The sequence below is a fragment of the Scatophagus argus genome, chromosome 10 (genome assembly GCF_020382885.2).
Source record: "Scatophagus argus isolate fScaArg1 chromosome 10, fScaArg1.pri, whole genome shotgun sequence".
Lineage (NCBI taxonomy): Eukaryota > Metazoa > Chordata > Actinopteri > Scatophagidae > Scatophagus > Scatophagus argus.
Window position 1 is genome coordinate 5,200,390 of NC_058502.1, and position 22,087 is coordinate 5,222,476.

Below are 22,087 nucleotides of genomic sequence, written 5' to 3' on the forward strand. Positions count from 1 at the left end.
ACTTTTGTGTTACCACTTGATTTCTTGGTTTTCACAATTTCTTACTAATCTGTTAACTATGTGTCTGCAGATGGGCTGAAAAGATCAAAATACCCCATATGGACTGTGCTGGGACACCTGACCGTTACACCAACAGGGACTTTAATGACATTGTATTCTAAATACACAGACAGCTTTGCAGTTATAACAGCTGAAAACTGTTCTGTGAAGGCTTTCCACAACGTGTTTCTGTGGGAATTTGTGCCCATTCATGCAGTAGAGCATTTGTGAGGTCACACACTGATGTTGGACCTAAAGGCCTGGCTCACAATCTCCATTCCAGTTCATCCCAAAGGTGTTGGATGGGGTTGAGGTCAGGGCTCTGTGTGGGTCAGTCAAGTTCTTCCACACCAAACTCATCCAACCATGTCTTTATGGAGCTTTGCTTTGTGCACTGGGGCACAGTCATGCTGGAATAGAAAAGGGCCTTCAACAAACTGTTGCCACAAAGTTGGAAGCATAGCATTGTCCAACATGTGTTGGTATGCTCAAGCTTTAAGATTTCCCTTCACTGGAAATAGGGGGCTGAGCCCAACTACTAACATCTCCAATCACACCTGAATTCAGTAATGAAGAGGTGTTCCCAATGCTTCTGTCTGTGAACACGCATGTCTTGCCGTGGTTGTTCGCATGCCACAGTGGTAGCGCTTTGCTTTACCTGCAGAGGTGATATTAATAATGTCCAAGAAGGTACACAAATGCTCCAGGTGAGGCTCGAACTCACAACCTCGGCATTGCTCCACGGTGTACTGCCGTATAAGTACCGCGCGCTAACCGATTGCGCCACTGGAGCTCGTTTAAAGCGTACCTACGTCACTCTTATGAGTACCTGTCGTGGGTGAGTTGACGATTTTGTTATGTTTTCTGTGTATGAGGGGGGAAAAAACAAGCGGGAGGACAAGTGAAGGTAAGAATGTTTCCTACATTATGTTTTCATTAGCAGCTGCAGTCACTTAGTGTTTCCCTTTTCACAAAATAAGTCTCAACCTTCTGCTGTAAACTGTCTCCAACTGCTCTTCCATCACTGATGCCTTACTTAGTCTTCTTGTTTCCCAAAATGTAGCTCTGCTTCTGAACACAGCTTTTGTAATAGTTCCAGGTCTCTGATCCTACTTGTTTACCTGTTACATGTGTGACTAACAGAGACAGTGTATGTAGCAGGTGTTCTTGCAGCAGTACCTCAAGCAATTTTTACAAGTGAACAAAAACTCCATATTTGAATGGCTAGGAAATCTACAAATAAATCAGAGTGAATTTGATCAAGCAAATGAAACAAGGACTCGGTCACGTTTACGTCTAAATCTTGTTTTATTTTTGAGAATACAAAAATGGCAAAACTATACAAATGTAAGCCAGAGGTCTTTTGACTAAAAAATACACTTCATCACCTTTTATGTTCTTAAGAGTTAAGTCTTTTACCGCTTGCAAAAGACGTCTGTCAGTCAGACTGTTGGCAGAACAAAGCTGTTTCCCCTTGTTTCCAGTCTTTGTGCTGAAATAAACTAAACGGGTGGTAGTTTCATATGTAAGGGACAGACATGAGAGAGGTGACAATCTTCTCATCTACTGCATGTAAGAAAATAAACTACAGTAAACTTAGCCCTAAACTCAGAATGTTGAACTAATCCTTTTAATTCATAACGGTGCAAACAACTTATTTTATTTCATGTTCTCCATCCACATGAACCTCCATTCCTCTTTCTGCTTTAATATCATTGTTTCTCTATCAGTGCTTTTCCCTTTGTCTTGTTAAAGATGAATTATACTGATATTATGTGATATTATGTATTTTTAATGGCATCTTGGCCTAAAAGTATGAAACTTTTTCTTATATAATACATGACCAGTGACTAAAAATGATGTGATTAAAAAAAAAACCAAAATGGCAGTTTTCATAAGAACATGATAATTCTAGTGTACGACTCTCTTTTATTTGTCATGCTTTAATTTTATGCTGCCTCTTCATAAATCCTCACCCACCCAACCTTCATTTGACATTGTTAAAAGTCTCAGAAATATGGCTTAAAAACTTGATTGTGAATCTAACCAGACTGATGTCTCTTGTGAATGATTCCTCTGTACAGAAACACACACGCACGGCGGCCATCTGAAAGTTGTAGTACAGGATGCACAGTACTTCACATGGCGTCGCTCTTCAGAAGTTTTTCCACCGGATGGACGAGAGGATGGTGTGGATGAAGTAGAGGAGTGTGGCCAGGTAGGCAAACACCTGAGAAACACACACACACACCTCCCAGGAGTTATTTTTACGATATATTTGATGATTCATTCTTATTTTTGCCTAATCCAGTTTTAATTGAATTTCACACAAAGCCTAATTGCTTTTTTTTTTGCTAATAAACACCACTCAGATGTCTGTATGGGAGGGGATATGAAGCAAGTGGCCAGTTAGCTTAGCTTAGCATGAAGGCTAAAGCCAAAGCTGTTGGTAGGTTTGTTTTCTGATTTTGCTAGCTAGCTAGCTTAAATCTTTTCATGTTGTTTAAACAAACAAAATGACATGTTGAGTGATGAGCTCAAGAGGTGCTGGCTGAGTGGATTTTGTTACCTTTCAACAAAAGCCATGCTAACTGTTTACCTCTGTTTGCAGGGTTTGAGCTAAGTTAAACCAAAGAGCTGCTAGAAATGCATTAGCTTCATATTCAGGCCTCCACACAGCCATCAGTGTGGTATCGATCTTCTCAGCTCACATATTTACCAAAATGTTGAACTCTTAACCCGCAGCAGCTGCTGAGGGCTGCTGGGTAAACTTGTTTTTGCCACATCAGCAGTTGTTCAAAGGAAAAAAAGGCTCTAGAATTGTAAAGCGCATCATCCTGTGGGTCCTATTGTTTGTTATGTTGGTGCTTTTTCAGTAAATACTGTACAACCAGCAGTTTATTCTCACCACAGCAGCGATGTCAATCTGGTAGATTTTGAACGCGGTCGTATCTGTTTTCTTCAAGAAGGTGATGTAAGCCAAATCCACCCCTGCACTGAGGTAGAAGAAGGCAGCCAGGCCGTGGTAAGCAAAGTCCTGGATACAAAGATAGAATAAATAACATTAGAACATGGCCGCAGCTCTCTTCTTCTCAGTTTTATCTCATGTTTCATTCATTCCTTCAATTCGTTCTCTCATTCTGAGCTGTTTCTCTCTTTCTTCTCGAGTCTTACAGCAGCAGCCCAGCCAGAGCTGTTCTTATGGCCTCCCGCAGCAAAGATGATCATCCAGAGAAAGGTCATGACGAAGCAGAAGATCGAGACAAACATCACCCAGCCCAGAGGGTTCGGCGGGTTCACGTGAGTCGACGCCACTAGGATCCACACCAAACCACCAAACACCTGCAAGGAATGGGTGAACATTATACTGACAATAATGGGACATTCAAGTGTTTTAGCACTGTAATACTGAAGTGCATGAATGTCTGAGCCAAAATTTAATGTAATCCATCCGATAGTTGGCGAGACATTTTATTCAACATCACAAATATCACCATTATTATGGTGCTTGATGAAAAGTCAGGGAAACCAAAATCAATAGGATTCATCCGCTTTGAACCATGAACCACACTGCAAGACAAAATCTCACACTCACAAAGATATTTTTCTCTGTCGACTCCCACCCGTCTGGCACAACAAATATACTAACAACAACCACAGTTTGGAAGTATTGGCTCACACATATCTGACTCGTCAGAAATTATTTACTAGTTAATGCTTTTTTCTTTGTAACCTCCATTTGAGTCTGTTTCCTCCCATATTTCTCCATCTTTACAGTAATCTCTCCTTTTTGTTGTGTTTGTTATTTGTTATGGAGTAACTCCCTGAAGATATGAAATCATACCACCAGCAGAAATGTGTTTGTATACTCTTGATTTCTGCTCTTTAGGTGGGCTGCCCCCCCCAAATGACCTATGACTTACATGCATATTTTCTCTCAGTCTAATTGGGCTTAGCTTTGATCCGCTTTATGATTTGTCTGTTACCACCACAGCGCTATGACAGTGTAGAAGTAGGTGGAGGAAATAATGAAAGTTTCCTGTCATGATAACAGGTGGAAAGACTGATCTAAGTGTCGTCTCTTTTCGCTGTTTAGGCATCTTTAACTGCCATTATTTTGACTTGGACAGTGTCTGGAAGGTCAGCTGTGTTATTGATTAAACATCACCTGGATTCACAGACATTTATACAGCTACACATGGACCAAATGCTTTTGGGGGCAAGAAAATCCCCGTATGTCTTAACATTCAGTTTTTTGGTGTAGTTCTGTTTAATTCAAGAGCTCAAATTTATCAACAACGGCAAACTAGAGTTACAAAGAAAAGGCAGTGGTGCATTAAAGAAAAAATCTAAATTAGATGAAAACCACAAAATAAAATACAAGTTACATAAAAACGTTGTCAAAATAACAAATCAGCAGAATCAGCGGCGACATCTCTCTTAGTGTTGACTAAACAAACGGTTCTCTTCACTTTCTATAGGTCTCTGAGCACAGGGTGGGTGATGTTTAATTTGCCAGGTTACTTTAGATAGAGTGTTAACCACATCCATTGTGTCATACCCAACCCAGCTGACGCTATGAGCGTCTAAAAGTGAACACACACAATAATTTGCAACCTATGAAAAGGCTTTGTGTCAATTCAACCGCACAGAATCAACTGCTGTGAACATAATTATTACTGATCCTTACTGGACCCCACTCAGTTTGCCTGATGCTTATTAAAAAGATTTACTGTATGCATTTTGTCTCTAGAAAAACATGGTTAAACTCTTTTCTTTTTTCCAAGTGCAATACACAGCAATATTAAGGACCCACAAGTGTAATATTAAAATGACCAGAATACACAGTAAACACCGACTCACTGATAACTGGTCCTCTTTTCAATGCACAGTTTTAAATGATTGGAAATTCAAGACACTGACTAATGTTCTGGTACACTGAGGTGCTGAGGGGAGTTCCAGAAAGCATGTCTTTTTGATCCACCTCACTACATCAGTTCTGTTAGCTGTGGAAAAACTCTTCATTTAATTGTGATGGGCTGGCATGATAAAGAAAGAGGCATTTGAACATTGAATATTTATTTTAAATAAAGAAGGGCGTGACATTTCAGTCTTGCAGCCTTAATATGTTGTACATCACTAAATAGATCACAAGCAGCAGCGTACACAGCGCAGCACCCATGTCTAGACATGTCAGCCTGTCTAGTCAAAAAAATAATGCTTATTGGAATCTAAAACTGTTATAGATATATAAGCTGGTATTTCCCTTTCATCCTCATGTAAGATAAGAGTACAGGAAGATACTGCAAACCCGACATATTCGACATCAAATCAATAAAGTCTCTGCGTTACGAGGTATTCACTGTCTTAATTTTCTTAAAACAAAATTCTGTCATTAAATTTAAGTTTTAAATCTGGGAAATTTTCACAGAACACAATTGTGAGCCAATGCTTCCAATACTTCTGTCAACTCCAGACGGGTGGGAGTTGACAGAGAAAAATATTTTCAAAGAACTAACTTTAATTATTTTATTTATTTATTTATTTAGTTATTTATTTATTTATTTATTTATTCATTGCATCCCTGTAGTATTTAGATTGCATGCAGACTTGTCACTTGTTTTTACACAACTCAAATTTGAAACATTTGCTACGGTGCTACAGATGAAGCAGAGCATTAGTGCATCCAACTGTTCTCTTGACAAACAACAGCTAAAATAAACCACCTAAAATACATTTGCTTCTCAGACATATAAACTGAAACACCTTCCTCTGGGCAGTTATTGTCCAGTCCATTTTTCCAGCAGTTATACGAGCTGTTTCTGTCTTTTGTCGTCATTCGGGGACAGGAAGAATTGGCCGCATTCTTCCTTAGATTAGTAGCACAGGTACAATATGGGTGAAATGTGAGATGTGAAGGGACACAGATGCTCCTCCCTAAAGGGGAATATATTTCATCCTCTTCCCGTTTCACAAAAATGCACATTTTTGTTCCAAAAAATTTTCAAACTCAAGCTTCAGACGTATGATGTGTTTATAATGTAAAAAGTGTTAATGTTTTGTCTACTAGCTGCCCTTTATCTCTTAAAATGACTACAATTAATGTTATCTTCCGTATGTATTGTTTTCTAAGAGAGTGGCTCACACTGTTAACATTTGTTATTTAAATGAATTTAAAATCAAGTCAGATTAATCAAAATCAGGAAAACCAACTGCTCCCTTTCAAAGATTGACCCAAAATGGAAAGAATCTCTTCATGACTGACTTCAAGGTCAGCTCTGCTCTGTCCTCTGTTACTGTCCACTCACCAGTTCAGGCAGGTAAAATATATCCGGGGCCGTGGTGCATATCCCCAGTCCGCTGGGCAGGCTCCCCATAGCCTGAGCAGTAGTTGCAGCCATCTCTGCCTGTTCCTTCACCCTTTACCAAGTCCACAGCGAGCGACCTGCCCTCTCCTCTGAAATAACAGGGCGGCAGCAGGTGTTTCTGACTCTTAAAGGCAAGCCAAGTTCGCGGACAAACCCGTTCTGCTATTGTGGGTGAGAGATCCCGTCCCACAACAGCTCCTTGCACCACCCTTTGTCTTACAACACCCAAGGCTGTGCCTGGCGTTTAATGTGTGCTAGTGACCTGTGAAGGGATTTTGAAACAACCACAGGAGGAATTTCATGCCCTGTGGCTGTGGTTAAACCCATGCAGGTGAAATGTCTGCATTGTTGCTGCTGAGTAAAGAAAGAGCTCACAGAGTTTTAGATTGTTCCGACTTTATGATCCTTAGCTGAGTGCCTGCGGTGTGTGTTCCTACTGAAAACAGGAGTTTAATTTTGAAATATAGCTGACTGTGATTAACTTTATTGACACAAACAACATTTCTGCCACTTCAACCTCACAGACAGTATTGCAGATCCACACAGCTTGACTTTGAAGCTGCACTAATTAGTATTTTCATGTTAACGACAGATCAAATGACGGGGGTCACTAATGGTCTCAAACTCTCCCCCATCAGCTTTTGGAGTGTTTTAACATTTTTCAGCTGGTTGTTTTATGTTTTACAGCACAACTACACCACTCTCATCAACACATTTTCAACCACAAAATGTCTAAAGAAACTTTGATGGACCCACCAAGCAGGATACATGCAAAGTTACTGACCAGCTGGTCAACATAGTGGAGAAGAAAGAGCCAGATAAGTCTCTTTGGTAGGGAGCAAACCGGAACTAAAAAACAAGGAGGAGCAGGATGGATAGATTTCAAATTAATGCTAATGTTTTGTAAATGAGCAACTGTAAACAAGTAACTGTTTGCTAATGTGTTAAAACATATCAAAATCATTAAGTGATGATAGATCAATGTTGCACTTACAGTTCGCTCTGCTGCAGGTGGACAAAAAAATAATAAAGATCAATAGATGCTGCTTTAAATTCCAGTTGGAGATGATTTTCCAAACATGACTAATCAGGCTAATTTTCACATTTTGTATTGTGATGCACTGACATCACGCAAGTTAAAATTATAGAATTATAAGAAAAAGGAAAAAAAGAAATGAAAAAGATGTTTTCAAACACAACAAACATGCACACTAACATTTGGATTCAGGGATATTTAAAGTACTTTTATTGGGTAATTGTGAAGCCACAATATCACTTTAATTTGTCTCATAAATGCTTCATTCTTGATTGGAAACCTGATAAATTAAGGCAGACTGTCCCGGTGACTCTACTTACCTGTTGCATGTTCCAGTCAGGTGTTTTCTAAACATTCCCCGTCTTTTGGTGAATCAAATATACTGTCTTTGTACTTTTTAAGCGAATATCAAAAAGTGTTAACAATTTATTAATGTGTAAGTATGTGTAGGAGAACATGGCTATAATATATATTTTAAAAGTCAGACTTGTATGTAAGGTTTTTTTTGTCCTTGGAGATGATTTGCACTGTAATATAAATACAATATGATATAAAATCCCATCACATTTTGTGTAAAATAAAAAGCAAAGTCTGAGCAAACAGAAAACCCACAACATTTGAATGTCCAGTTTATTTATTTCATATCACAGATTCCAAAAACACCTGTAAAGTGAAATTATCTAAATATTTACATCTCATTCTCTTTTTAAAGTTTATCATAAAAATGCAAAAAGTAACTCATGTCCTACCATACATCAAGAAGCTGAGCCTGTCACAAAACAGTAAAACCACTGTGTTAAAACTGAATAAAAAGACTGTTGTTGTGTGAAGAGGAACAGTTATATTTACACATTTATCTGTTGTTCCTAGTGAACATAGTAAATGTCTCTTTTTCCCCCCTCTAGTCCAGATTTTTTATTTATTTTTTTGTTGTTGTTGTTGTTGTTGTTGTACAAGCCTTCCTGAGATTAATTAACAATTAAATATTCTATGCTGCTCCGAGCTCCACTGCTGAACATGCTGTTTACTTTTTAGTAAAATCTTTACTAAATGTTTAGTTCTGGCTGGAACAAAACTACTGGCGCATTACTGATGCTTAATTAAGATTGTGAAACATCCTTTGAGAAATACACTGAGTTTTGGGGGGGATCACTGATCATTTTACCTGCACAGTAAAGTCTTTAAACGGTCTCGAGTGTGCTCTCTAGTTTAACAGCAAAGAGGTAATTTTATCATTTTATTTTGCTCCCCGTCAGATGCTAAAGTTGGGAACAAGCTGAAACTGGCTTTTAGATGCTGTCAAGTTGCACTGCCCTTTAATGTGCAGTTAGACAGCTGGTTCAACCAAATTTCTAAAAAACATCCATCCATCCATCCATTTTCTATACCGCTTATCCATCAGGGTCGCAGGCGAGCTGGAGCCTATCCCAGCTGACTATGGGCGAGAGGCGGGGTTCACCCTGGACTGGTCGCCAGTCAGTCGCAGTTATTTCTTACTTTTCCACTGTGGTTTAGAGAGATAGCTGCCCCCCCAGACAAATACTACAGAAGTGAATTCAATTTTTTGGTGCTCTTTGATTGATACTACTTTCTATGTCATAATTTGTCCCAGTGAAAACAACTTCAGCATCTTCTATTGGTAAGCGAGAAAATGAGTGCTCCTAATATTTAATTAGATCCATGGTTTAATTAGTTATCTACACCCATCTATTTCTGACAAACACATTTTAACCTCATTCATGTTCTTTGCATCTATTCTGTCCAAACTGTTGCCTTTCTGATTAAGAAGGAGTAAACTGGGGGGTAAAAATGTACAGGCCTTCCTGTTTTCCACTCATTCGTGTTGTTGAAGTTTGGCACTTTGGTTAAAAGAAAGTTACTCTTCCTGACGTGAAAATAAAAAGAACAAAAAGAAAAACAAAAGGTCGTCCTGCATTCAGTTCAGTGACAGGTCATCTGGTTTTTTTGGTTTCCTCTCTTTTTGGTGTTCTTGTTCTTGGTTTGTGGTTTGATTTGATGTTTTATTAGGACCTCTTCCATCGGATGGCAGAGAAAATGGTGTGCAGGAAGTAGAGAAGAGTGGCCACATAGGACATCACCTGAAAACACACACACACACACACACAGACGGATGAATCATTGTCACCTTGAGGCCCAAAGACGAATGTGTCACAAAAGTGATTTAAGACAAATAGCGATTGAGTTTGATTTGAATATCCACCTAAAACTAGAGGTGCAGGATGAGATTTTGAATGTATCACTTGCCTTCAGCCATCTTAGTCATTACAAATTGATGCTGTTCACACCCTTTATTTTACATTATAACTGAGATCTTACATTTTTCAAAGTTGCCAACTATGTCAGACTGAAAGGTTTAGAAGTATGTATAATATTTGGTACTATGATATACACGATACTGAGAACTACTTAATTAACTTCTGAACTCACCTTGTACAGAAAATATTACTTTAAATGGCTTCAGTTTAAGTTTAAATTAACATTCTGTTTACATGTTATTTAATTGTCTTGAACCACACTGTATCTGAATGTTATAAGTGCAAAAGTATTGGCATCATAATATACTTAAAGTACCAAAAGTAAAAGTTCTCATCATGCAGAATGTCATATTTCAAAATAATGTATACGACATTATTTCATTAGAATTATTGATGCCTTCATGTGTTAATAACTTAACTTAATGCTGATAAAGGTGGCTTAAATACTTCATCTTCATGTGTAGCTTGTGAATTTCCCCTCAGGGATCAGTAAAATTTTATATTGATCGACAATAGTACATCATAATTTATTTGTTGATTTGTATAATCAAAATAAACCTGCAGCGTAACTGTGAAGTTGTCCTGTAAAAAGTACAATATTTGCCTCTGGATTGTAGTGGAGTGAAAGAACAAATTAGCAGAAAATGGAAATTCTCAAGTAAAGTACAAGCACTTCTAAATTGTACTGAAGTACAGTACTCGGGTAATTTCACTTAGTTGCTTTCTGCCACTCGTAGTACTCGTAGTATGTAGATGTAGTGATCTGTATGTGTGTGTGTGTGTGTGTGTGTGTGTGTGTGTGTGTGTGTTTGACGTACCACTGCAGCGATGTCCAGTCGGTAAATTTTGAGACTTTCATCGCTGAGAAGTGTGGTAAGGAAGTTATTGGTCACAAGCGTCACACCCCACCCTTTCAGAATGGTGATGTACGCCAGATCCACCGATGCACTGAGGTAGAAAACCACTGACACAAAATGATAAGCCACGTCCTGCAGGGGGATGGAGGAAGGAAAGAGGAAAAGGAATGAGAGGAAGGTGGAGGACAAGTTGAGAGGTCAGAGAAATAGAGTGAGGAAGAAAGATAGTGATTATAAAAAAGGAAGGAAAGAAAGCGGTGACAGCGATAGAGGAAGGAGGAAATTGGTAAAAGACACGTAAGAGACAAGCAAGAGATGGATGAAAACAGAAGGTAGCAGAGGAAGAAAGGGTTAGGTAAGAAAAACAGGGAACGGACAGGAAGGTGGAGGTCAAAAGTAGAAAAAGATTTAATTAAAAACAAAATGGAGGCAGAAAATACAAGCATGTGGAAGAGGTGAAAGAAGAGAAAAGGGGAGAGCAGGAGGGATAAAATATGAAACAGGAAGTGGGGAACAGACAGAAAACAGAACTGTCAATCAACTGTTTGCTAAGCCCCGCCCACCTTACTGTTACAACACCTGTCGAGCTTTCCATTTTAGCTCTGTGCTGTTTAAAATTATAACACTGGCAGATTTACCAGGCGAAATTCTTAACCCACACACTCTCATACCTGTGCATTAAACACGAGACTACAGTCAGCTGACAGTTAACTTGGTTTAGCACAAGGACTAAGAACAGCAAGAATCCAGCCGCTATAACATCTGCCTTCCTGCACCTTTAAAGCATCACATTTATTGCTCTTGCACAGTCTGTTCCCAGTCTTTGTGCTAAGCTAAACTATGGACAGATATGAGGGTGTGATCATCCCACCTAAGTCTCCTCTCTTGGGGTTGGGATATATCTATACAAGATTAACCATTTATCATTATTATTGTTTGGAAGCGATTGGCGCGTCTCACCAAGGTTGGCCAGATGCTGCTCTGATTGGCTCCACAGAGGAAGATGAAGAACCAGAGTGTCGTCAGTACGAAGCAGAAGACGGACACGAACATCACCCAGCCCAGAGGGTTGTCCGGATAGACACGAGTCGACGCCACCAGGATCCACACCAAACCTCCAAAGACCTGTGGGGTCACGTGGGGGAGGGACAGGAGGGGGAGAGAGAGAGAGAGAGAGAGAGAGAGAGGTGAGATAAAGCAAATAAGTTGTTGGCGTTTGTCGTGTAGTCGTATGGACTCAGTTCCTGCGGTGGCCTACTCTGATGAGTCTCCCCAGCATTTTCTAAATATTTAGACAAAAAAGATCTGATTAAAGCTATATTTGTTACTCTCAGTGTACAACAAGCCAATGACAAAACTATGACAGCAGTGGAAAGTTGTGATTTTACAGCATGAGAGTGAACCAGAACAGGGAAACTTTGGCCAGACAGAAGAACAGCATTCATTATAAAGCTCTGTAAAGCTGAGGGGAGCTGCACATATCACAAGACCCCCCCCCCCGCCATGTTCTTTTTGTTTTCACATTGTCATTTGATATATTGTTACTACAAAAATATTGACTTAAGTCACTCAAGTCATAGATACTGCTGTTTCCACAATGCAACTTGACTTTCCATGATAAATATGCAGCCTCCGAGCCCCCTTAGAAAACTCCTTCGTGCTTTGTGTGTAAAATTGGCGGAGTGCCCCTTAAAAGGCTGAAACCTGCGAACACACACGCACACACAATACTGACTCTCTTAGGTGTATTTTCATAGTGTTTCTCTCTCCTCCTTTGGCAAACACTCTGCTTGAAAGAGTCGTTGGCATTCAGAAAGAACATCCAGCATTTCCTTGATAAGACGCACTTTGAAATACTTGACTGTAGATAACCGTGGATCCTGCGAGGAGGAAAACTGTCTTTGCGCAACAAGACATCACCTCTGTGTTGTAGCCTTTTCTCATGTCGTGTCACAGTACAGAAAGCACAGGTATAAAGACCTAATGAGGGCTGAATTCCATTTAGCTGCCGCAGTCTCCTCGTTCAGCTTACTGTGACACTTGAACAGAACAGAGCCATTGTAATTTTTGTTAGTTCCATCTGTGCTTTTCATACTATAATGAGTGGAAACGTTTGCTGCAAAAAAAGGCACACTGTGACCTGGCTTTGGTTTTCTTCTGTTGGGCAGTTAAGAGCTACACACGGGCCACAACAGCTCAATCAATCAGCATTAAGCCCTCACGTTTCAGGTGTGCACGAGCAGAGCTGGAGCAAACACCTGCAGGGGGCCCATTTGGATTCAAACAAGAAGCTGCTCTTTCTTGAGAGGAAAGTTGACACAGATGCAGCAACAAAGAATAACAAAATGATTCTCAGAAGAGGGATCAACACGTGAGGAAATTAAATTCTTGAGATACATGGAAACTCTGAATGATCTTGCTACTTTTACTCTTTGAAAATCTAAAGTTAACAGGGGGTTGCATTTTCCAACAGATGATTTAATGTTGTATGTGTCAGTAAAAATCATTCAGCCTACTTTGCTGAGGTAAAACTATGATTAGTTTGAGAAACTGACCATCTGTACAACTTTAAAAGTCACTCAGTCACTTTAACTCTCTCTCAACGATATCCAACAATCACTTTTGAAATTCTTTTTTTGTAAATTGTCACAGAGTTGCTGTTAAACAAGGTTTCTATCAGCTGTGTAAACACAGTGAGTTCAATGCCAGGACGGTCTATTCATTAAGCTCAGCCATCAACATTTGGTACATGTTAAGAATGTGCCACACCCTTAATTACACAGTACTCCTGCAGGTACTTCAAATATTTCCCTACGGAGATTAATAAGTTTAACCCCATGTGATTTTAACCTCAAACGTTCCCTCTAAGTAGCTTTGAAATTAGAAAGAAATTTGTTCCTCGCTGTGTGATAATACCACGTCATCGCTTGTTTCAGCACTTCACTGAAGATGAATGATACTGACACTCACACACATCATGATCTCCATGCATCATTTAGACTAAATTTAAACATGGTATGTGTTTTATTTTGGAACCTTTGCAGCTGAGATCAGACTTTTAAATGAAGAATGCGGGTTTAAACAAAGTTTGTCCACAGTCGTCTTACATGTGAATTTTTATTTATATTTTATTCTAATTATTTTATGTCAAAAATAATACAGTTGCAGTTGGGTGAGACTTGGAAATATGTTTTAGCATAACAAAGGTATGACTGTCGAGCTATTTTTGCCAATGCTTGGATATTAAGCTTTTCATAATGTTACGGGAAAATGACTGCTGAAAGCCACATTAGTCAAATATTTAAAGTGTTCAAGTGTAACATGTTAAGAAAGTGAGATGCAGCGGTGAGAAAAACCCTAAAGCAACAGCCCGTTACTGTGAAAAGACTGCATTGCCTCGTGCAAACATTACATTGAGCTTATATAGAGATATCAGCAAATATTGCATAAACCTTTACTGTTACATATCAGACTTATCTATCTCCATACCAGAGGAACATTAACCATTCAGTCTTGGGTCAAAGGGAAGTGACCCGCAGTCCATTAAATTTCCTCTGAAAACCTGTCATTGTATCAAATACTTCCTGCCATGTGCTTCTGACATACTAGCAGAGACAGACAACTTTATTCTGTTTGGATTCTGAGTTCCAGTTGTAATCCAGCAGAAATCTTCTGAAACCACTGTTCAAAGTCCATAAGTTCAAAGCAATCCTTGTATCACCAATATACAGCTACAGTGTTTTGTCCAAACTGTGTTGCCGTACCTCAGCAGAAGCCATTGCTACTATCAATGTCAATCACTGTATTGTCTCTGCGTTGTATTAAAAACTGTAATAAGAGTGTCACATGACCACTGACTGAGCCCTGCTGCTCTACTAAAAATTCATCCCAAGTATTGGTGAATTTTTGAATATTTTAGAATGGCTAAAATGAGTTTTCATTTTTTTATTGATTGCATCAGTTGAACACAACCTACAGTAACATATATGACCTTAGCTTAATTTTAAATGTTTGTTTGAAATGATTGCCAATGTCTATATACACACTGTCTCATTGTTTTCAGTCCAGTTCATTTCATTCATTTGTGTAACATTTTTTTCTGTGTGCAGGGTCACATCAGTAGTAAGTATTGTCTCTAAGTATCGTTTCAGTTGTCTTTGTGTCATCAGAAACCACAAAAAAAAAACATCAAACATTTGAAAACAGTTTTCCATTTTTGGTCTCATCTTAACTGTTGAAGTAGTTTTAACAAAAACGGCAGAGGGTTGGAATATTTCTCTCAATCTCTTCTTGCTGGTTTCACTTTCTGACTTTCTTTAGTTTGAATTTCCTCCATCATTCAGGTTCATTCTGGGAAAACAACCCGATTCATAGTGGTTTACATACATTACCAGTACATTTCCGTACCTAACAGCAGGTATTTTGTTTGAAGGCATAGTGGCCAGCAGCCGGAAAAAAAACACAGAGGCCAGCAAGTAAACCATGTGAGTTGATGGTTGGTTTAGAATTACAGTTCTACCTTCAACTAAGCAGTTTTTCCACCTGTGTCACACAGATTTAATCTTCAGTTCCCTGTACAGGTACAGTCTACAGTTGTTTGTGAATTTAAAAAGGAGCTGCATGTGTTACATTCATTCTATTAAATGTCCAAAGCTCCACAGTGAGGACAAACACACCTCAGGACAAATGTAAGAGATAAGCACGACATGGGAAGTTTCAGTAGTTTCCTCCCTAAAGAAGAAAGTCTGTACCTTCAATTCTCACACCAGAAAATCTGATGAACCAACGTGAAGTCTGGAATATCAGATTCAGGTCAGCCTTCATTTCTCTTTACTGTCCAAATGAAGGCTTGCAATGCTCTCCCCAACAAGTTCAGATTTACGGTGACAAACCGAACTTCTGCTAAGACTGTGAAAATGGTGAAAAGGTCAGTCTTCAACCTTTTCACCATCTCACGGTCTTAGCAGAAGGTCGGTTTGTGCAAATTTATTAACACTTTACAACTGAAACAGAAACTAAAGAATAGTTACCCCTGTGGAAGGCCTTCAGATAGCTACCTGAGGTACACATCTCTTCTAGTGTTGCTCTTTCTCTAACAAACCTTTGTGTGGGTAGAGAAAACATTTAAAATAGTCAGATTTCTTTTTTGGAAAACTTTTTAAATGCTCATTTCTAGTTACTCTTTAGTGTGTATTTGCTGGAATAATTCTGTGCCTTCAATATGACACATGATTACAGTTTTATCGTCCTTTTAACTTGAAGAGAAAAAACCTGTACTGTCTAAATATTGCGTGGATCATGTGATGTTTTGCTTTTTGTTGCTAAAACATGTTGAAGGTGCTGTTTTTTTTCTTGATGTCATGGCAACCTCTGAGACAATTTGCCCTATGGGACAACTGTCAGCAACTGCTAAGCTGAGCGGCAGAACTTAAGACTAACTTTGCCAATAATGATTAGCTGAAAAGCAAATATGAGCTGTTTTAATTGGCTGCGCTTAACCTCCTCATTAACCACTTTCATTGTCTTATCCTTGTTTCCTTGTTGGAGCAAACCAAACATTTGATCTACTGTGCTCTTCATTGTTTTTTTGCTCGTCATCCTGTGTGGGCTCCACTGATCAACTACTGATCCCTGCTGACCAACATAACAATAAAAGAAAGATTCCTATCTGAAACGGAGACTCGCCTCAGTGGATCACTGATCAGGAAGCAGATAGAGAGCTAAACAAGAAAGATTAGAATCTAAATTATGCTGACCCAAGTGAATTAAGGATGAGAATGTGCAAGAAGGAAGAAGATCATAGTCTGTGAAAGAGTAAAAAGCACAGCGTTTCAAACAGGAAAATAGAAGGAGAAAGAGGAACCCCCAGAAATAGAAAAACAAAAAAGATGAGAAACTCACAAACTCAGGGATGAAGAACACATCAGGAATGGAGGTGAAGATCCTGCCGCCTGTGGGCAGAATGTCACCTGAGGTGGTGGAAGCCATAGTCCAAAACACTGCGTTTGAGGGTGTGATTTCCACTAGAATGAGATATGTTTCCTTTTTTAATCTGCTTTTTAAAGCCTGTCTTGTGCTCCTCTTGTCTCTCTCTCTCTCTCTCTCTCTCTCTCTCTCTCTCCTCCTCTCCTCCTGCACCTCCCTCTCTAAGTCTTCTCCACCTACCCACCTATTCTCCTGGTCGAAACTACCAGTTTGACAGGTGCTTTTTGAATTTGTTTGTGTAGCCGGAGGATGCCTCTGGTTGTGTGTGTGTTTGTGTGTGTGTGTGTGTGTGCGCGCCCTCATAAGTTCATAGTGTTTGCGTGTGTCTCCTAACATAGTAATGGCGCGTTTACATACACACAAAAAAGTGATTGTGAGGCAACTAATGCAGCATTCATGTGGGATATAAAAGGAGCTGCGGGTAACCGTCATACGCTGGTTAACAAATAAAAGCACAGGTCCTGTAACTTAATCTCTACTCAAATAAAAGTATTTTCTATGTTCACATGTTAGAATTCTATTTAACTTTTATTCTAGTTTCACAATAGTTTCAATCTTCTTCTTTAACAGCAACCTCATTCATTGCCACTGAGCTCCAAATAATCCCGGCGAAAGCTCAGCTGTTTTCTCTCCACACAAGGGTTTTGGAGTCGTGCAAAAGCAGCAATGGCGTTTTGGAGCTCAGAAAATGAATACGTAACTTTGCTGGTTTCATAAAGGTGTCAAACTGGCTTTTTGCCTTTCAGATGTGAATGGTTCTTATGGCTTTATTCAGGCATGACAGGTCCAGCAAATGGATTGTGTGCATGAGAGGGATTTGTGAATTAAAAAGTAATGATGTGAAGCCATGATAAGATACATTCATCATGTACTAGATGGAGATTGTGCTGAAACATACACTGAGATGTCAAGCTTGGACTATCAGTTAATTCCTCTTTGCTCATCTGCTTTATGTAAAGTGTAATTCATTTATTCTTCCATGCTGGCATGAATGAACGCTGCACAAGGCTTCCCTCACAACATAAGCTCATTCGCAGTCTTTAACAGTTTCATAACACAGTGGTCTAACTTTTTTTTTTTTTTTTTAATTCTTCTGCTGTGTTGAAAATGTTGGAAAGGGGAGGCCCAAACTAGTAAGAATGCTTTCAGGACATTTTTACATAAAATGACAAACAACATGTAAAACTGCCATCACATTTCCATAAGCAGGCACATGACTGAATGAAGGCTTTTACTCCTGTACTGTAGTTTATGTAATACATCCATGATCTACAGGAAGTTATTATCAAGCAGCCCAGATCTATTTTATTTATTCCCGTCTTGTTTCTGTTTATTTAACCCTTGCGTGAACTTGAAAAAAAACCTTTTCTTCAGCATAGTTTAGATTCATTTTCTGTATTTTATGGTATTTAACACACCAAGCTGTATAACAGACCTTTTAACTCCTTATCAGCTAAATAGGAGCCCGAGTTTATGTTCATTTTTGACGCAAGTGTTTACAAGGGAGCCCACTCAGCTGCATTCCTGCCATGCTAACTTCAAGGCTAAAATAAATGGATGGACAGAGGGAGGATCAGTTAACGTAGAGTCCACATGTGGAGAAACAGTGAGCGATCAACAACAGCCAGAGGAGGATGGGGGGGAATAGCAAACATGGACAGGCATGCAGATGAAGTGGTTTGAGGTGAAAAGCAAAAAAGCAAGCAAACAGAGAGAAAGAGAGACTGGGAGTGGCTGGGATTTAAGTTATCACCTGCTATACTAGTTTTCCACCTGACACCAGTTAACAAATAATATTCACATAAGCACATAAACCTTCTACAAATGTTTATACTTTAAAGGCATTAAACTAACAGGAGTTGGTGAGCTTCAATGGTGCTAATTGTATAGTGCTGGCTGTGCTAAACTAAGCTAAGCAGTTGGCTTCATATTAACTAAATGAGGGAATAAAAGCAAATACGTGTGGGTAAATTGATTCCTTTAAGATGAAACTAATATTACATTTTGTTTATTGAATATCTGAGAGGATGTCAAATGTCAATCAGTTGTGAGTCAGACTGTGCTTTTGTCTCAGAGTTTGTCACCCAATCTAACTGTCAAACACAGCGTGATGGTTTCCAGGCTCAGGGATTAAAACTCGGCACAATATACAAAACCTATTTTGTAGGACGACTCCAAGTCTCAATTCAACACCAACCAGTCTGTTGTGTTGTCACAAAATAACAACATGCATGACAACATTTGAATTTTCATCTCTGATGCTAAAGGCTCATCAAAAAGCGTTTCTGCTTGGCAATACACAGAGATCACCTGTCACTGTGTAGGCGGTGCTGTGAAATCTTTTTCTGTTTAAGAGATTTGAGCTTCTGTGGTGCTTATTTATCATGCTAATTACATAACTCGTGCCAGTAGTCTACCAGGGCTGCCATAAACTGAGTGATTCCAACTGGAAATAAAGGTTGTCATGCTCTATACTGAAGCACTGAAGCTTAGCAACAAGAAGAGTTGTGGACATTCTTGCATGAGTGAGAAGTTAAAAGTTCGGGGTTGTTCAACCACACATGGACCATCGTGTTTCATTTAACATTACGTCAGTTTTGTACAATGTGCCCACACAACAATGTCCTTTCAACTTCAAATGTGTGAGTCACAAATTAGAGATGTAGCTTCAGGCTCAAATTTCCCATTATTGTAAAGGTAAAGAATGTCCCATTCATTTCAATATCGGTTCATTTACCAGCTAACTGCACAATGAAAGATGTTTCATAAGAAAACAGCCTTCAAATAAGGGCAGATTCCTAATGAAATGTATCTTGTGATATGTGCTAATGATGTATGGAGCTAACTAGCCGTTTAAAAGGCACCACGTAATTGAAAAATTGTGCAGTGAGTCATTCTGTAAGAGTCGCTTTCATGTTGTCCACATTGGGGTTTGTCTCTTTCACAGAGAGAAACCTGCTTTGTTCTGGAGACGCTGATACACCCTGAGTCAACTTGTTGATTTGTTAGCCCACTGCTATGGTCAGTGAAGTGTGTTTGGAGACCCTCCTCTGCTTCTAGAAAGGTTAGTGACACCGAGAAGTCCAAATGGAAAAGATTTGGAGTTTAAAGGCACAAGAACAGGACAGTGACGTCTTTCTTATTTTTGACTACCAATAACCAGTTAGTTCAAGGTTGAAATTAATTTATTCTAGTTTATTTCAAATGATAATCCAGGAGTCACCATCACGTTCACCATAAACCCCTTGATTTTTCGATAAAGTGTTCATGTGTCTGAGCTGAGTTCTGAAGAAAATAAATACCAAGTAAGTGTCAGCATGCAACCAAATGTGAAGAGATTCAGCGCAGCCAAGCCAAAAATTGCTGGATCGCTCCCTCCGGGTTGGGGGTGCAATGCTGCCCCAAGTGAAGGAGTTTAAGCATCTTGAGGTCTTGTTCAGTATTGATGGGTTTGAGATGGACAGATGATTTGGTGCAGTATCAGCAGCATCAGCATTAGTGCCACGGCAGCAATTGTAGGGAAGATGGAGCTGAGCTACCAGTCAGTCTCATCTCAGATCACATCTGGCTCTGGAACATCTTTGGATCCTCCAGGAGGAGCTGGAAACCACTGCAACAGCGTCGACATCTGGACTACCCTGCTTAGTCTCCTGGCTCTATAGTGTTATAAGAATCACAAAGAAAAAATATGCAGATATGTACTCTGTACATACTCTATATGTGTGATGTTGCTCTAGCTGGTCGTCATAGTAGCAAACCAGCAGACTGATTTAACAACGTGAAGTCAGCAGCTCTTAGTTCAGTTGATGTTTTACAGTTCATGTCATGCCTTCATTTCAGACGAATTCCCCAGCTCACTCCCTGCTCAATTTTCAGGTCACATTCAGTTTACTTTTTTTAAAAGCTTGAAACTTAATCCATGGGATGCTTCGTGGTTTAGTTTATGTTCTCATATAATGAAATGTGAAACTCGTTTAGGCTTGTCTTAACCATCACACACACAGAAAGTTGCACTCAGCAGGCAGTCAACAAATTGTGTTTGGCCAGTGTTAAGAGAGACACACCTTGGACTAGCTCCTTCGTTAAGGATCTGGTTACAGGCTATAACCCTTCACGCATGCACACACACACACACACACACACACACACACACACAAACAATTCCATGGGAACCCCTGCCAGCTCTGTCACAATACAATGGCTATTTGTCAGGTGTAGTTACACACTAACACAGACGCACAATGATAAAGAATGCATTGTGTTTTATATCCTCGCTGATAAAATCACACATTTTTTTTTAATCCATGAAGATATTGTTAAAAAATTAAAATATCTCAGGAATTGATTCCAACACACTGTGACCCAGAGGTGAGCAGGGCGGCCTGATGTTCAGGCAAACTGCACTTCAACTTGAACCAGGGGTCAGACCCTTTTGTCTGTCTGCTCCGCTGCTGCAGGGGATCTGCTCTGTAGCTGAACGTGACCTCTGACCTCCCAGGGAGGTTGGCAAACACAGATGCTTGGCCAATATTAAGCATCCTACATGTCTGAATCAGTCCTCCCTGTTGTTAGCTTGTAATCTTGGAAAGTAGTCTTGTAGTCTTGAGCTACGACGAGTACGGACTGTGCGTTCTGAACAGATAAAGACTCGTACTAAAAATATTATATTATCAGTGATTTAATGGATATATGAAGTAAGATGTTTTTGCTTGTAGTGATGCACCCACAGTGAATTACCTCCAACCCTACAGTTTTACCCTCACCGCCTTCTACAGCCACAAAAATGGAGTAATACAGCATCAAAGATGGAGGTTGGTGTTCTGGAGATTTTTGTCTATAACTGAGGCGAACACGAGTACCGTACTTCATCACAGGAGGAGAAATTCAGTTTATATTTACCTCCTTTTTATTTATTTTTTCTTCCCTAAAGTATCTTGTCAAGGGTGGTTGTTTACTTATTCAAAGAAGAAAGAAAGAAGGAGGAAACCATCCTGGATCATCTTTCCTGCTCCAGCCTGTAACTATTCCCTGGAAACTCCCACTTTTCTTGCTCAACTGGTCCTGATCTGCTCTTGCTGCCCTCCTCCTCTCCTTCCTCCCCAGACACAATGGTCCTCCTGGGGCATAAAGAGAAGTGGGTGAGGAGGTCTCAACGTTTCCAGGTGACAATAGCAGTCATGTTTACAATGAGGCTTTCTGTCTGTGGCTGAGTATCATTCCACTACCCACACCAGTGTTCAGCGCTCAGTCATTTGCAGATGGTTTGCCTTTCAGTTAGCCTTTAAGTTATTGATTGCAACTGGCTTTATGAACTGATGTAACTTATTTAGGACTAACAAGTGCTGGTTGCAAATTCCTTTAGATGGAATTAGATGGATGGATGGATGGATGGATGGATGGATGGTAACTTTGCAAATGAGAGCAAAGGACCAGTGAATCACTGGGCAGTGTGTGTGTGTGTGTGTGTGTGTGTGTGTGTGTGTGTGTGTTTTAATGTTCTCTGCTTGTATTTTTATTGCACACTGT

General features: G+C 39.6%; 2 protein-coding genes, 1 long non-coding RNA gene and 1 other non-coding gene across 5 annotated transcripts; 1 reads left to right on the forward strand and 3 right to left on the reverse strand.

Moving 5' to 3' along the window:
• Positions 1-475: 475 nt before the first annotated feature.
• On the forward strand, positions 476-3,346 carry LOC124066240. Its single transcript, XR_006844564.1, has 4 exons — positions 476-946; positions 2,124-2,257; positions 3,006-3,064; positions 3,208-3,346. It is a non-coding gene; the product is annotated as an uncharacterized LOC124066240 (long non-coding RNA).
• Positions 739-832, reverse strand: trnai-uau. The gene is made up of 2 exons: positions 795-832; positions 739-774 (listed from the first exon to the last, which is right to left on the reverse strand). It is a non-coding gene; the product is annotated as a tRNA-Ile (tRNA).
• Positions 1,329-6,633, reverse strand: LOC124066238 (myelin and lymphocyte protein-like). Its single transcript, XM_046402494.1, has 4 exons — positions 6,348-6,633; positions 3,214-3,381; positions 2,948-3,076; positions 1,329-2,269 (listed from the first exon to the last, which is right to left on the reverse strand). Exons 1-4 carry the CDS (start codon positions 6,438-6,440, stop codon positions 2,195-2,197), a joined length of 465 nt encoding a protein of 154 aa, XP_046258450.1. The 5' UTR covers positions 6,441-6,633; the 3' UTR covers positions 1,329-2,194.
• Positions 6,634-8,055: 1,422 nt separating this feature from the next.
• LOC124066237 (myelin and lymphocyte protein-like) lies at positions 8,056-16,691 on the reverse strand. Of its 2 annotated transcripts, none has more exons than XM_046402492.1 (4): positions 16,478-16,691; positions 11,537-11,701; positions 10,538-10,708; positions 8,056-9,542 (listed from the first exon to the last, which is right to left on the reverse strand). In XM_046402492.1, exons 1-4 carry the CDS (start codon positions 16,562-16,564, stop codon positions 9,468-9,470), a joined length of 498 nt encoding a protein of 165 aa, XP_046258448.1. In that variant the 5' UTR covers positions 16,565-16,691; the 3' UTR covers positions 8,056-9,467. The 2 variants fall into 2 exon arrangements, with proteins under 2 accessions (XP_046258448.1, XP_046258449.1); XM_046402493.1 differs by lacking the exon at positions 16,478-16,691 and adding an exon at positions 12,312-12,437.
• Between the last annotated feature and the right edge of the window lie 5,396 nt (positions 16,692-22,087).

Bases quoted from the DNA above. Each gene is read 5' to 3' on its own strand.
- LOC124066238 (XM_046402494.1), bottom strand. From the start codon at position 6,440: ATGGCTGCAACTACTGCTCAGGCTATGGGGAGCCTGCCCAGCGGACTG. The intron at 3,382-6,347 runs GTGAGTGGACAG...CATTCCTTGCAG, and splicing joins TATTTTACCTGCCTGAACTG to GTGTTTGGTGGTTTGGTGTG. The intron at 2,270-2,947 runs GTGAGAATAAAC...TGTGTTTCTCAG, and splicing joins AGATTGACATCGCTGCTGTG to GTGTTTGCCTACCTGGCCAC.
- LOC124066237 (XM_046402492.1), bottom strand. From the start codon at position 16,564: ATGGCTTCCACCACCTCAGGTGACATTCTGCCCACAGGCGGCAGGATC. The intron at 10,709-11,536 runs GTGAGACGCGCC...ATCCCCCTGCAG, and splicing joins GCAGCATCTGGCCAACCTTG to GACGTGGCTTATCATTTTGT. The intron at 9,543-10,537 runs GTACGTCAAACA...GTGTGTTTTCAG, and splicing joins GACTGGACATCGCTGCAGTG to GTGATGTCCTATGTGGCCAC.